The sequence below is a fragment of the Eleginops maclovinus genome, chromosome 11 (assembly GCF_036324505.1).
Source record: "Eleginops maclovinus isolate JMC-PN-2008 ecotype Puerto Natales chromosome 11, JC_Emac_rtc_rv5, whole genome shotgun sequence".
In the NCBI taxonomy this organism is placed as follows: Eukaryota; Metazoa; Chordata; class Actinopteri; order Perciformes; family Eleginopidae; genus Eleginops; species Eleginops maclovinus.
In genome coordinates, this window is record NC_086359.1 from 18,490,722 (window position 1) to 18,504,369 (window position 13,648).

At 38.9% G+C, this 13,648-nt stretch overlaps 2 protein-coding genes across 3 annotated transcripts in view; one reads left to right on the forward strand and one right to left on the reverse strand.

The window, feature by feature from the left end:
* Positions 1 to 4,816, forward strand: part of nlgn2b (neuroligin 2b) — a 66,276-nt gene extending 61,460 nt beyond the window's left edge. For both annotated transcript variants that reach the window (XM_063895802.1, XM_063895803.1), the window contains exon 9: positions 154 to 4,816. In XM_063895802.1, coding sequence (XP_063751872.1) covers positions 154 to 1,093 — 940 coding nt within the window. In that variant the 3' untranslated portion in view covers positions 1,094 to 4,816. The remainder of the gene's footprint in view (positions 1 to 153) is intronic.
* Positions 4,817 to 7,576: 2,760 nt separating this feature from the next.
* On the reverse strand, positions 7,577 to 9,689 carry LOC134872366 (endonuclease domain-containing 1 protein). The gene is made up of 2 exons (XM_063895645.1): positions 9,378 to 9,689; positions 7,577 to 8,630 (listed from the first exon to the last, which is right to left on the reverse strand). Exons 1-2 carry the CDS (start codon positions 9,660 to 9,662, stop codon positions 8,022 to 8,024), a joined length of 894 nt encoding a protein of 297 aa, XP_063751715.1. The 5' UTR covers positions 9,663 to 9,689; the 3' UTR covers positions 7,577 to 8,021.
* Between the last annotated feature and the right edge of the window lie 3,959 nt (positions 9,690 to 13,648).

The window sequence follows — 13,648 nt, forward strand, 5'->3', positions numbered from 1 at the left end:
GAGGTTTTACCGCTGTAGTTTTGGTTCAGATCAAACTGAAACGGCCGAAAAGACCCCGGACCAAGTATAGTAGGCGAGGTGAAAAGGCCCTACATAGTGATGAATAATTCTTAGCATAAGAAATATTTTGATTCTGCTATTTCTTTCCTCCAGGGATCCTAACCTACCAGTTCCTCAGGACACCACGTTTATCCATACCAAGCCCAACCGCTTCGAAGAAGTCATCTGGACCAAGTTCAGCTCCAAAGACAAGCAGTACTTACATATTGGCCTGAAGCCTCGCGTCAGAGACAACTACCGGGCCAACAAGGTGGCCTTCTGGCTGGAGCTGGTTCCACATCTGCACAGCCTCCACAAGGACTTCATTGGCACCATCACAACTCGACTGCCGCCCGGAGGCAACAAAGGGCGGAAGGGCAGCGGACCTGGCACTGGCACCCGGCACCCGTCACCTGGCATCTCCACCTATCCACCCGATCCTGAGCCCTACGGCTCAGAGAGGCCCCGCGTCTCCCCCTTCCCCGATGAGACGAGGGACTACTCCACCGAGCTGAGCGTGACGGTAGCTGTGGGCGCTTCGCTTCTCTTCCTCAACGTGCTGGCCTTCGCCGCGCTCTACTACAAACGGGATAAGCGCCACGAACTCATGCAGAGACGCCATCGCCGACTGTCCCCGCAACGCGTCACCACCATGGGCATGGGCATGGGCGTCGGCATGGGAGTGGTCGGGGCCCCACCGCACAACGACCTGGCTCTGAGTCAGGAGGAGGAGCTGATGTCACTGCAGATGAAGCAGCAGAGAGTGGAGTTGGAGCACGGCACGCCCCTCCCGTCCCGCGGCATCCACGGCGATCTGGAACCCCTGCGGCCTCCCGTTTGTGCCCCCGACTACACGCTGGCCCTGCGGCGGGCACCGGAGGACGTGCCACTGATGACAGCCAACACCATCACCATGATCCCCAGCACCATCAGCAGCATGCAGCCCCTACACCCCTTCAACACTTACCCCCCTGTGCCGGCCCCCTCCACCACACCTGTCCCTAGCCACAGCAACAATGCCCTGCCACACCAACACTCCACCACCCGTGTATAGGACCAGGCACAACCTCTGCTACCCCACTCTGGGCGTACAGAGACACACCACACAAACTGCTCCATACAAATCTCCACCCTCACCATTCTCCTTGTCTTTGTCTTTTCTCATCAAGCCCTCGAATAAAGCTGCAGTTTGTAAGATTTTAAGCAGCGAAATACCTCTAAAATGTAATCATAAATCAAAGGCGGGGAGTTGATGAAACAAAGCTCCTCTGCCAGACGCCTGTCATCATAGGTGCACACCGCTTTCTCGTGTTGAAGCTCCTTCAGTATCTCGTGCTTAGGTGAGCCACAGCTTTAAGCTCTCCTCCTCTCTAAGAGGTATTGAGCTTTTGAGTCAGACATCTTATGTGTAGCTCTGTTGTTTTTTTGCACATGTGTTGTTTTGTCAGTGCAAAACTATGTTTGACATAGAACGCTCACTTCCGTTCATTTAGCGAAAAGATAATACAGTAGCATGCAGCAGCAAGCGAGGCAGCATATGCCCTGACAAGCTGTCTGTCATAAAGCGGTGATTTCTTGAAACTTACAAATTGCAGCTTTAAAGGCCCAATCTGGAAGTGGAATTTGGCACCCTGTGTTGAGCACTATGTCCCAACAGCTGTCTCTTTATTCTGATTTCAGAGACTTTTGTTAAAACTGTATTTGCAGCGCTGGGAGTAAAAGGATGAGCTCTTTGACATTTTAAGCATGAGTTTTTCCTTGATTTATAAACCTTCTGTTTTCAAATGTATCTACCTGTTTTCAGTTCAAATGCGGCCGTATTGCCGCCAAAATATTGTTTTATTTCGATAATCTGTATACTCTCAAATGCTGCTTTCAGAGCATTTCCAGATTGGGGCTTCAACGGTTGGGCGGTACAGGAAATAACTGAATCACACTCAGTCTGTGGGACGCAACCTGGAATCCAGGCTGCCCATTAGAACTCGCTGCATCTCCGCCACACAGGCTCTAATCATGTCCATTACTTTATTTGTTTCTCTCTCATTATCTCTCTGTCTGTATCTCCATCTCAGCCCATTAAACCACTTCTCTGTTTTCCGCTGGCTCACACTCTTCCCCTCTCTGCATCTGCCCTCGTAGCTCTTTTTATTAATCCATTCACATAATCCATTTCAACTTCTCTCCTCTTTCCTTGCAATCACTTCTAGACTCTGTTTTCCTTTTGGAGTCTTTTATACAAAAACACAAATGTAAATGATGTATTATTAATAAATTGTAAGGATATGAATGAAAAAAAAAAAGATATTCTGATATCTCGTTTTTACCAGCATTCTTGGTGCCAAGTACTGTGATAAAGTTCCTCTTTCACTGGCGTCCAGTGGAGCGCCTGGAGAGGTCCATCCTGACTGTATCTTACAAAAGGAATTACGATCATAAAAAGTGCCAACCCCTTCATGTTTCTGTTTGATCCACACACTTTTATTATTATTATTATTATTATTATTATTATTATTATTATTATTATTATTATTATTATTATTATTATTATTATTACACTCAATGTTGCACTGTGGCTGGTCCCTTCTTCTTTAAAGGGAAATCAGATTCAATATATCCTTGTTTGAAAAAAAAGAATATAAAGTTTTACTAACTACTTTGCTGTCTGGGATATTTGCATGATGTTTTTTCTTTTCTAAGGAGTGTGGACAGAGACATTTGTTTGCCATTTTAATGATTTGCCTTGTTTTTCATTGAGTTTTTTATTTAGTTTTAATCATTTACATTTTCTATTTTAATATCAGCTGCACTTCGTGGTACTTCAAAAGGGTATTAAAGTATTAAGAGATGAATATTGTGTAAAACTATGATTATATGATATGATTATAACAAAGAGAGTAAATATTTCCTCTTTATTTTTTTCATTTCCTGACACTGAGACTGTGCTGCAAAACTACCAGAAAGACTGATGAAAGCCTTTTTTCTCTCCTCCCTCTTTTGCTCTGTTTCTCTTTATCTTTTGCAACTGTCAACTTCGCACTCACTGTCTCTCAATCTCACCTGAAGATAGCACTTTTTAAGTTACAAAAAAAAGGAAACAACTTTGTTACATGAATAGTCTAAATAAGGTTTTTGTCTGTGACTGACATTAACCGAATTCTTCAAAGACTGCCTGACAGTTATCTTTTTGTCTTTTGTTGTTTCATGATTCTCCCTTCTGTGGGGTGGGAGATATATATTTATGATGGTCCAAAGGTGAGAAAGCCTTGTACGCGCGTTTCACATCTTTTCGCACAACGAGAGACAGGTTCTGCACTCTGGACAATTCTGGAAAAAAAAAATCCCAGTGACATTAGGACAACACTGGACAAATGCCGGCAGTGATCAACGATATCGCTCATCAGTATGATCTGTCGATGCACTGAGGATGCGTTCTAAAAAAACCTGATTTTAAAAAAAATCTTTATTGACAGACATTACTCATATACCATATATCACGAAAGCAAGGCGAGCGGGATGAATTCCCCTCCGTTCCTTGCTATGTTCTGTATCCGGTCTGCTCAGGACAACAACACTCTGGAGTCAGACTGCCATCCCTAACGCTGGACTGGAGCGAGCTACGAGGACAAAAAGAACAAAAAACCAACACATGAAACAAAACTGTACATTTTTTAAGTGTAAGAGAACAAACTGGAATTTGTAAATATTATGTTTGTTGTTTGGTTTGAGTGATTGGCCGGATCTTTTCTTTGTGACAACAGGTGCAAGTTTAGGTGACTAACTTACATGATTTTAGCACTCATGCGTATGTTTGATTCTCCTTTATTTCCTAGATCTCAAGGGCAAATTCCAATAGTTTGTGGGCACACAAATCAGTTAACAAAATTTTAAATAATTACAGCATGGTTGAGGAAAACAAATACTCAAAAAAAGGAATGCTTACAGCTCAGGTTAGCCTAGATTTTGTGGTGATAAAATGCCTGTCTAAAGCATATCACACACATGCACTATCCCATCAATCATGGGGGCAGCATTTGAGTCCTTTCATTGGTTGAGAAACCAAAGAACAGCTGCAGGGAATCGACACAAGACGGGACAAATTGGGATGTTTTGAGGAATGAAACCTGAGAAAGGGCGGACGTCTCAAATATGCTCAAAACAAACCACAAATCGAGAATTTCTACCTGTGATGCTGTTGGATTTAATTGTTAGTGTCTCACATTGTCTTGAGCATTGTCATAATTGGGAGGTTTTGAAATCCTTTGTACTCTTTGGTCTTATTTCCGACTCTTAATCATGGTGGTTGTTTTTGCTACCTTTTGCAAGTTTCTCTGCACATTCTGTTTATGGGATTATTGAACCTTTTTAATGTTAGTCTTGAGTTTCCAATGTGTCCGAAAACAGCATTATGAAAACAGCATTTCTTTTTCTAAACAAGCGTTTGGACAGCCAACAGATAATGGAAGCACACTCACCAAGTTTACATGTTTACACTACAGTTTTGATGTTGGCTTAAGGTAAGGAAAAAAAATATATATATATATTAAAAAAAAGCATAACAAGGATCCAAATATCTTCTTATTACATTTATTGCTGAAATGGTAAAGTGAAAGCTTGCACCTGTTTGTCTGTTTCATTTAGTCCAATTCAGTAACCTGCTTGAGCTCGAGATACTGTGAGAGAGCATAATGACCAGAAGGAGTTGAAAGAATTAAAGTTAATATTTCTATTTCAAATAGAGGCTATTACACACTGTATGTTGTGTATCTGAACTGGAAAACATTAAAAGACATTCTTAAACAAATGCTTTGCCACCGTTTGTGTCACAATGTGAACGATGCAAAATGAAAACTGTCATGCATTTCAAAGCCGCGGCGGGAATACCACGCTTTTTGATATTGTTATAGCAAATAAGTTAGTCTGTTATATACACGTTTTAATATGGAGCGGTGTTTGGTGAACGTTCAATACACACGTAACTTTAAGCTTTGTTTGGTCTCAGAAAAATACTTGTAGCTTAGTTGCTAGTTTGTTTATTGGCTGTTTAGTAACTTACAAGGCAAGGCAAGTTCATTTATATAGCACCTTTCAACACAAGGAAATTCAAAGTGCTTTACAAAAATGAAAGACATTAAGAGCATTTACAAACAGTCAAGATGCTGCTGCTGCTGCTGGTCGGGTGGACTTATTGGCTGGTCGGTCGGTCGGTTTTGTTGGTCGGTCGGTCGGTCGGTTGGTCGGTCGGTCGGTCGGTCGGTTGGTTCGTTCGTTTGTTCGTTCGTTCAGTGGTAAAAAGTATTTTCGCATAATTACAACATACAGATTCAAAGTGTTAAACACATTATTTGTCTTGGTACTATGTATAAAAAATACATTTCAAATGTGACAACATCTTCTTACAAAAACATTGGAGGAGGTACCCCGTTTATCTCTAGTTGCTGTCAAGTGAGAAGTGGGGTCCTTTTCTCATATACTCCAATACAATGCTTCTTCGTTTTACTAGAAGTGGAGTTTCAAATGCACTTTTTTTCAATAATTTCAGTAATCCCCCTATAATGTAATTTGCTATGTTGAAACCAATTTCTCAATGTGAGAAATCTTCAGATTATAAGAAAGTCAATACTATGATGTTATTACGAAATTAGTTCAATGTTGTAATAACATGAAAATATCTTGATATAACTGAAATATCTATTTTATCTAAAAAACATTTAGTTACAAACACGCTTTTCTTGTTATAATATGATACTAATCTGTGTTTCTTTTTCTAGAGTGCAGGAGTGATGTTGGTTTTCATTGTTTTAAGAGATAAGATGGCCGCTTAGAGAAAGAGAAATAGAAGAACCATGCGGTTTGATTGATGTGGGTAAGATTTTTAATCATCATGAACTGTTTATTTTTTCAGTTTAACATTTTTAAGCTTACAGCTGGCATTTTAGTGTATCATCAAAATGTCCACAATTCCATGATTGCATTGTACATAACCAGATACACTGAGTGATGTATCTCTTTCTGTGAGGTTTTAAAGTTAGCCAGAGATTTGAATACCAAAGCTAAAAATAACAGCATCAGTTTTATGAAGGGAACTGACCTCTGGAATGTATTTATTCAGCTTGTGTACACAATAAATCAACATTATGGCAACATACAGGAACTGGCTGATGCACTGGGGCTTTAGGATGAAGAATCTGTGCTTTTGCTTGGATTTCCACTTGTGTAAGCTCCGAAGAGGAAACAATTAAAACTTTTATTGGCAACAGATACATTTAGTTCTTCATTATTACTGGTGAAAAAAATCCACATTGTACACTGCTCTTTTTATCTCTCAAATGGCACTCTAGTCAGTAGATATTTTCTTCCCAAGGTGTATTTGGCATTATAAATATCACAGGTAAGATATAGATAATTACCTTGGAAAAACCATAAAGATAGATCCCTTTAATGAGCAAGGTGGTGCAAGTTGTTTTTAATTAATTTAGGAGAATTCATTACAGAAGAGAGAAAGCGATAAAATGAAATATGACCTTGCACAAGTTAATAATGCAACTTTCTGGAGTTTTTAATTGTTTTTCATGTCTTAATCATTTATTTTGGTTTAAAGTATCTGCCCTGAAATATTGCTGTAATAAAAAAAAGTTATTAGACTTTGCACTGTCGCTAATAACTCTTATAGTTGACGTGCACTGTATCAATCAGTATTATTTGTCTTATAACAGCAGAATCGTCATAAACAGATTGCACAATTGCTTAGATGACATGATTACCTTTGCAGGCGATGATCCTCAGCTGGTGTTTCTTTTAGTGAAAACAGGAAATATTTTCCTTTGTCACTAGATGGCAGTGTACAGCCATAATATGTACATGAAAGGCCTGCTGCATCAGAAAATGACTGCTTCAAAAACAAATTAACAAGTAAACTCTATTGTATATATATATATATATATGTGTGTGTGTGTGTGTGTGTGTGTGTGTGTGTGTGTGTGTGTGTGTGTGTGTGTGTGTGTGTGTGTGTGTGTGTGTGTGTGTGTGTGTGTGTGTGTGTGTGTTTTCGGATGCCTCATGGCACTTTAACAGCTTAGAAAGCATCCTCCTCTTTAAAGTTTCAAAAAGAAATGTCCCTTAATATACAAGATCCTCTTCAGCGTTACATGATACATATACCAAACAAATATGAAAAGTTTCCATGACAAAATTCCCAGAGGTTATCTTTGAGCAATTGAATGTTTTAATTTATACCTATATATTATCCTCATTGTTTTGTTTTGAAAGGTGTTACATTGGTAAAGTTTCCTAAACCCTGTTAGTTTTTCTAAAACTTCAGTAACTCTGCAACAAGTTACACAACTGCCCATGGACTTTTCAAGATGATATTCAAAATACTTTTACAAGTAGATCAACTCAATGACTAAAGACAATAAAACAGCTAGCCATAAAAGTCCTATGCAATTTTAATAACTGACTAAACATTCAAACTCACATTCTCAGGAGTATGATGATAAGAAGCTTTTTCACAAGAATTCAAAGTAATGACAGTCAGATATCGAGTGAATAAATATACTTTATTAAAGAAGCCAATTTGAATAGCCTCCCACACATGTTATTCCCTCTCCAAAGCTGCTCGAAATGTGTTGCTTTATTCATTTTGGATAAAAGGACAGATTATGAAAGAAAACAGTTATTCAAACATTTTCCCCTTGAAGAATACCTAAGCTGCAAGAGGAATTTTGAATGAACTTAACTGTGAAATATGACAATAACCGATGAAAAGACTGAAACGTTGACTTTAATTAAATGTATTCTGTCAACAGATTGTTTTAGGTTAGTTGAAAACAATAATATTAAGTTGAACCAAATATTTTGTATTTAAACTAATTGCTTTCAACTAACCCAATACAGTTTTGTGAAATCTGTTGACAGAATACATTTAATCATTGTCACGTTTCAGTTTTTTCAGTGCAATTTATCCAACCCAACCCATAGAGCTTTTAAATAGTGTGTTGAAGGTACAGAGGGAGGGGTGAAGGGGAGATGCAGTTGTCATAGAAGACCTGGAGGTTCTGGTCAACATCCAAATTATTCTTCAGGAAGTTCTCAAGTTCCATCAGTGGCATCTCGTGCACGCTGTTTCCTTCTTTAGCATTCTTGGCCAGGACTCCGTAGGTCGGGAAGCGCACGCGGACATCATGCGGGGAGTTGCGGTCGTAGTCTGGGCAGCAGTAGGCGGACCACACATCTTCGGGGATGGCCACCCGGTCCTGGTTGTTCCTGCGGATCATGTTGCCCCTGGTGGTCACTCCGGTCACGATGTAGGCCACGCCGCGGCAGAAGTTATTGAGGCGGATCCTAATGCGCTCCTCGTACTCGCGCCAGGGCCCGATGTTGAACTCGCGGATCTGCGGGACCACGTTAGTCAGAGTATAGGTGGCAGCGCGGTCGTGTGGCGTGGACTGGTGCTGGTCTGGGTTCAGGTGACCCCTCTCGTACAGGACCACGTCAGAGTAGTCATCCAGGACAGCCTGGCTGTCCTCAAACTTCATGTGCAGGTAGCCAGTGGGGAAGGGCTGCATGTTTCCATTCCCGTCAGTTTCTGCCAGCTGTGGAGACACATATGCTGGGAATGAGAGCCTAAACTTGAAAAGGACAAGTTCATTCCGCTTCACATGTTTATGTTGGAACAGCTTTACAAATTAAGTAAATACAAAACCATTTTAGGTAAACTTAACCCATTCTGAACAACTTGTGAAGACTTTTGAAAGAAATATCAGACTCCCTGCCAAAAAAACTAACATTTGGGACTTGTTTTGCTGTAGACTAAGACTGTAGAGGTTTCTACTGTAGCCAAAAGGTGATATTACATAAACCTGGACTATTAGCGTTATTAAATTGCTTAAGGAAATTATCTTAGATTATTTTGGATCAGTTCAACTTAACACATTTTACAGTGTGCAAAGCCATTATTATCTATTCCCAATGAGAGCTTCACTTCAGTAAAAAGTGTGTACAGTGAAGAAGTACATTTGTTACAATACAAGTCTACATTCAAAATCCTTTTTTTGTAAAATAATACAAAAGTAAGACATACACTTTGTTTGGACAACAGCCCCTTTCAGAATAGTATGTTATTGACATACAATTATTCATTAAATAATTAGTTTGTCACTTTAATGTAGCAACTGGTAAAGGATTGTTTACTGCTGGGTAGCTTTGATCAATAAAGTTTCTCTTAACCTATCATATTACAGGATGTATTATTTGTTGATTATATTGTGCATGCCAGCGAGGAAACTGAATGCCTACACTTTGAATAAACTTGAATCTTTACTCAAAGACAAGTCTCTGACCTGTGGCTCATACATCCATGGGTAGTCCACGCGCCTGTCTCCCTCTGTTTTCTTGAACGTATAAGCTGAGTAAACTGGAATCCTCTTCTGGGGGTCGTACAGGGTCACATAGCGTGGTCTGTCGGCATAACGTTGGCAGATCCTCTTCAGGTTGGTGTCGGTGAAGCCCCGCGGTGGTGTCCCCATGTACAGGGAGTCCTTACATCTCTCGATGTGATTAAAATCTAGAACAACTGTTGCAGAAAGTAGAGGCAAAAAACAGGCTAGCAAAGGTAGAGATTTCATTGTTAAAACGTCTCCTCAGTCTGTCCTACCTGCAGGCAATGACAGAAAGTGTTTGCAGCTACGAGTACCAGGACAAACCAGATATGCAAAGTTTGACCAAAAGGCAGGCTTTCTTTCATATGTGGGCGTGGATGGGCTCTTACACACAATTCCTAGGAGGTTTGTTCTTATGTTTATTTTTCTAAAGCATATGTTCTATTAGGATGTATTGCTCTTTTTGGAGTAAAGTTACTGTAACAAACCTACTGACGTTTAATTGAAAAGTTTGTCTTTCTTCTTAATGACGTTATGGTTTGCTCTTTGGGATAGAAGCTATTATATTGTATATTATAAATGGTGCAATCACTGGTTGGGGCGACAAAATACAGGATTATCAACTCGCAGTCATATCACTTATTTGCCATCTCAGTATTTCACAAATTCTCCTTAGTACCTTAAGAAATTCGAAAATTATAAATATATTTTGGCCCCTTTATTTTTGCTGCAGAGGAACATTAATGGGGTTTCCATTATAGAAACAAAACAGTTTTGAGTGTTTTAGTTTTAATCAAATTAATGTTGAAAATGAGACCATCATGTCGTCATCAAGGTCTGAGTATGTTGGGTTGTTCTGTGTATTAATGAATGTTTTGGGGAACTTGCTATATGTCCATTATACACACTTCCACGGACAACAGATGGAAATGTGCATAGAGCTTCTAGGCAGTGGTGGAAGAAGTACTAAGATATTTTACTGAAGTATAAAAGTAATTACACCACAGTGTAGAAATACAAGTAAACACCTTGCATTCAAAATGTTACTTTAGTAAAATACAAAATGATTTTACTGCATAAAATGATTAAGTACTAAATCTAAAAGTACCCATTATCAAAATAGCCCTTATTAGACTAATATTTATTATATCTGTGGTTTATAACTAGTGATGCATTCTATTACTTTATTTTATAATATTTATAATTTCTGCAGCTGGTAAAGGATGAGATTAAATGAATAACATTTTATACTGCCAGGTATCCCCATCCATAAAATGACATAATTATGCATTAGTTACTTTTTGTATTATAAATATGTACCTGCAAAATTAACTAATCATTAGTGTTGTCAGATAATGGAGTAAAAAGTACAATATTTGCTCCCAAAATGTACGGTGGCCCTGAAGTGCAAGTCAAAACAACATTTCATAAAACACTTCAACATTTCATAAAACACTTCAACATTTCAAAAATTAGGGAAAGGGTATTCCTTTAGGGAGAAAACTTTTGTGATTGGATTGTTTGATGGTGCTACTACTTTCCTATTTGGTACTTCTCAGGTGTGTCTGCACAAATTTTAAACTGAGTTGAAAATAATGGAAGAAGAGATGGAACTCTTAAGGAGGTCCCTTAGAACCCTGAAAGCGTAGCTGAAAGAGTTTGGTTATTGGTCCACCATAATAAATGTATATCGCTAGTATTGCTTGCAGGCTGTTAAACTATCTGATCTCGGTGGTTGTTACTGTAAATGGGATCACTCAAGTAAAGTATGTGTACCTCAACAAGTATAGTATAGTGCTTGAATAAATGTACTTAGTTATTTTCAACTGCTGCTTATAGGCTATGTGGTGCAATATGTTTTCTGTACAGTCATTGTTTAAATAGATACATCTTATTGTAGCTATAATTACAATGCACTCTAAGATTGAGGTGAACACGGGACATAGACGTTTTACAGTCAGTCATGCTATCAGCGTAATGGTAAAATGCAAAACTGTCTAATCTGTCTCAGTGAGGAACAAAAGGCCTACAGTGGCCAGTACTCTTCAGAGGTACTATGCTATTCATCATGAATGGTACAGATAAAGCATGTATGCATAACTACGACAAATTGACAAGTTCAAAAGCTAGACTGATTCACAAACCAGTTGTGAAGAGAATTATGAATATGAAGAAGCAGAGTAAGAAATACCCCCAACACCCCAAAAGTAAGAAACTGTATCTGCCATGAAGTACAATGAATATTTCATACCAAATGGTTCAATGTTCTGCCAAAATGGTTGCTTGACTCTTCCTGGCAGATCACTGTGTACAGAGAAATGAATCCATCTGAAACTCTCTTCCTGTTTCCAACATTTCTCTGTCTTGAGTCCTTCATGACAGTTTGGACACACACTCATTTTATTGATCAAATACATGAACTACTACTATTTGATGATTGTCGGTGCAATGTTGCATTGACTATCCCCTCACAGAATATCACTCATTGCTCTTCTCATTGACCGTGTTGTGTCAGTTTCATGGATCTCATCACACATGAGTTATGAGGATGGATGGATGGATGGATGGATGGATGGATGGATGGATGGATGGATGGATGGATGGATGGATGGATGGATGGATGGATGGATGGATGGATGGATGGATGGATGGATGGATGGATGGATGGATGGATGGATGGATGGATGGATGGATTTGTTTTGTGTCTCTTTGTAATAGTTATTTTCGTCTCTTTGTACTCATGTTGAGTCTGCTTGTAGTTGATTTGTGTCTATTTGCATTTCCTTTTAGTGTCTTTGCGATCATGTCGTGTCTCTTTATGGTGCTTTGTGCTCTTTTAAAGTCTCTACCTTTTTGTCTTTGATTAACATTTTGTGTGAAGGCTAGTAGGGTACCCTGACACTGGTAGGACTGTTCACTATTCAATCCATGTGGGGGCACTTCGGGGGTATGTGGAAATAGTATTGAGTAGCTTAATTATTAATACTACACTGCTGAAATAGTTCATTAACTCAAAGTGGCAATATTCACTTTGTTAAAAATAGCAATTAATAACATCAACATTTCATTAAATGATCTGGACCAATGGTGTTGATTAAGGAGTGTGAGTATGTTACATTTCTGTGGATGCGTCTGTCAAAAAAAGATAGGGAACCAGAGGCCTAATTGTCTATAGTGTAAAGGAGTTGAAATGTGCTGTATATCAATGGCTGGAGTGTCTGCTGCTGTTCTACGCTGGCCTCTTCTCATGCAGTCTTATGCAAATGGTAAGTGATAGTCAGATAAGCTGGAGCAACAATCCCTCACTGCCCTAATAAGTCAATTTCAGTGACTGACTGGTTATTCATCGAGGGACCAGCTTGCCTCTCTGATCTAATCCTGAGTTATGACAATCATAACTTATGTAGCTGGGGCTGATGATGCAGTTATGCGAACAGACATTTTTCAGCTGTCAGCATTTTTACCAATTAAAATTATATATTCTGACCGAGTACAGAACCAGTTCAGCGGCCCTGTGCTGTTTCATCTTCAGTGGAGGAAGCAGAGAATTTTACTATTGTCGAGTCTAATGTTATAGCTCTTTGTTACAGGATGTATTTACTGATGAAGTTCTCTTTAGATGGTAAAAATGTATGTGAGTTAAGCTTTTAGGAAAGCAAGACAACATCATCTTGTATGTTTCTTTATGACACGCATTTGAATAAACCCCTCAATAGGTCTGTGTATCACTCTGGCAGCCTCGGGAATATTTGACAATCTGAGTAAAATGAAAAGATATGTCAATCGAAATTCTGACTAGAAAAAAACTCAGTAGAAAAGTATGAATGTGCCAGTTTGTTGAGAGATGTAATGACAAATTCAAGAAATGATATGTTATTATATAACTATTTTAGTAATGGGAAACTGACATGAGACAGTGATTTAAATATGTATATTTAATGCAGTATAATAGTCAAATGTAATACATAGGCCTACTTCACAAATATGTTGCCTATTTGACTTTTCTTTAGCACACACTTCACATTTGAATTTCTTTTCTAAAACTAGTACGTCATCGGCAATACTACATATTGAACACTAGGTGGCATTGTAGGCTTGTTTGTAGCTTGTTCCCTTTTCGTGCCTCATGATAATGAGCTCGTACAATCTATGGTAACATGGCGTAAAAACATTGCAGATTAATGCATGTTTAACAACTAAAAAGTGTAACGTAGACTATTATTATTATTATT

Coding starts and splice junctions, on each gene's coding strand:
- LOC134872366 (XM_063895645.1), bottom strand. CDS start 9,662: ATGAAATCTCTACCTTTGCTAGCCTGTTTTTTGCCTCTACTTTCTGCA. Junction 8,631..9,377: donor CATGGATGTATGAGCCACAG/GTCAGAGACTTG, acceptor GTGTCTCCACAG/CTGGCAGAAACTGACGGGAA.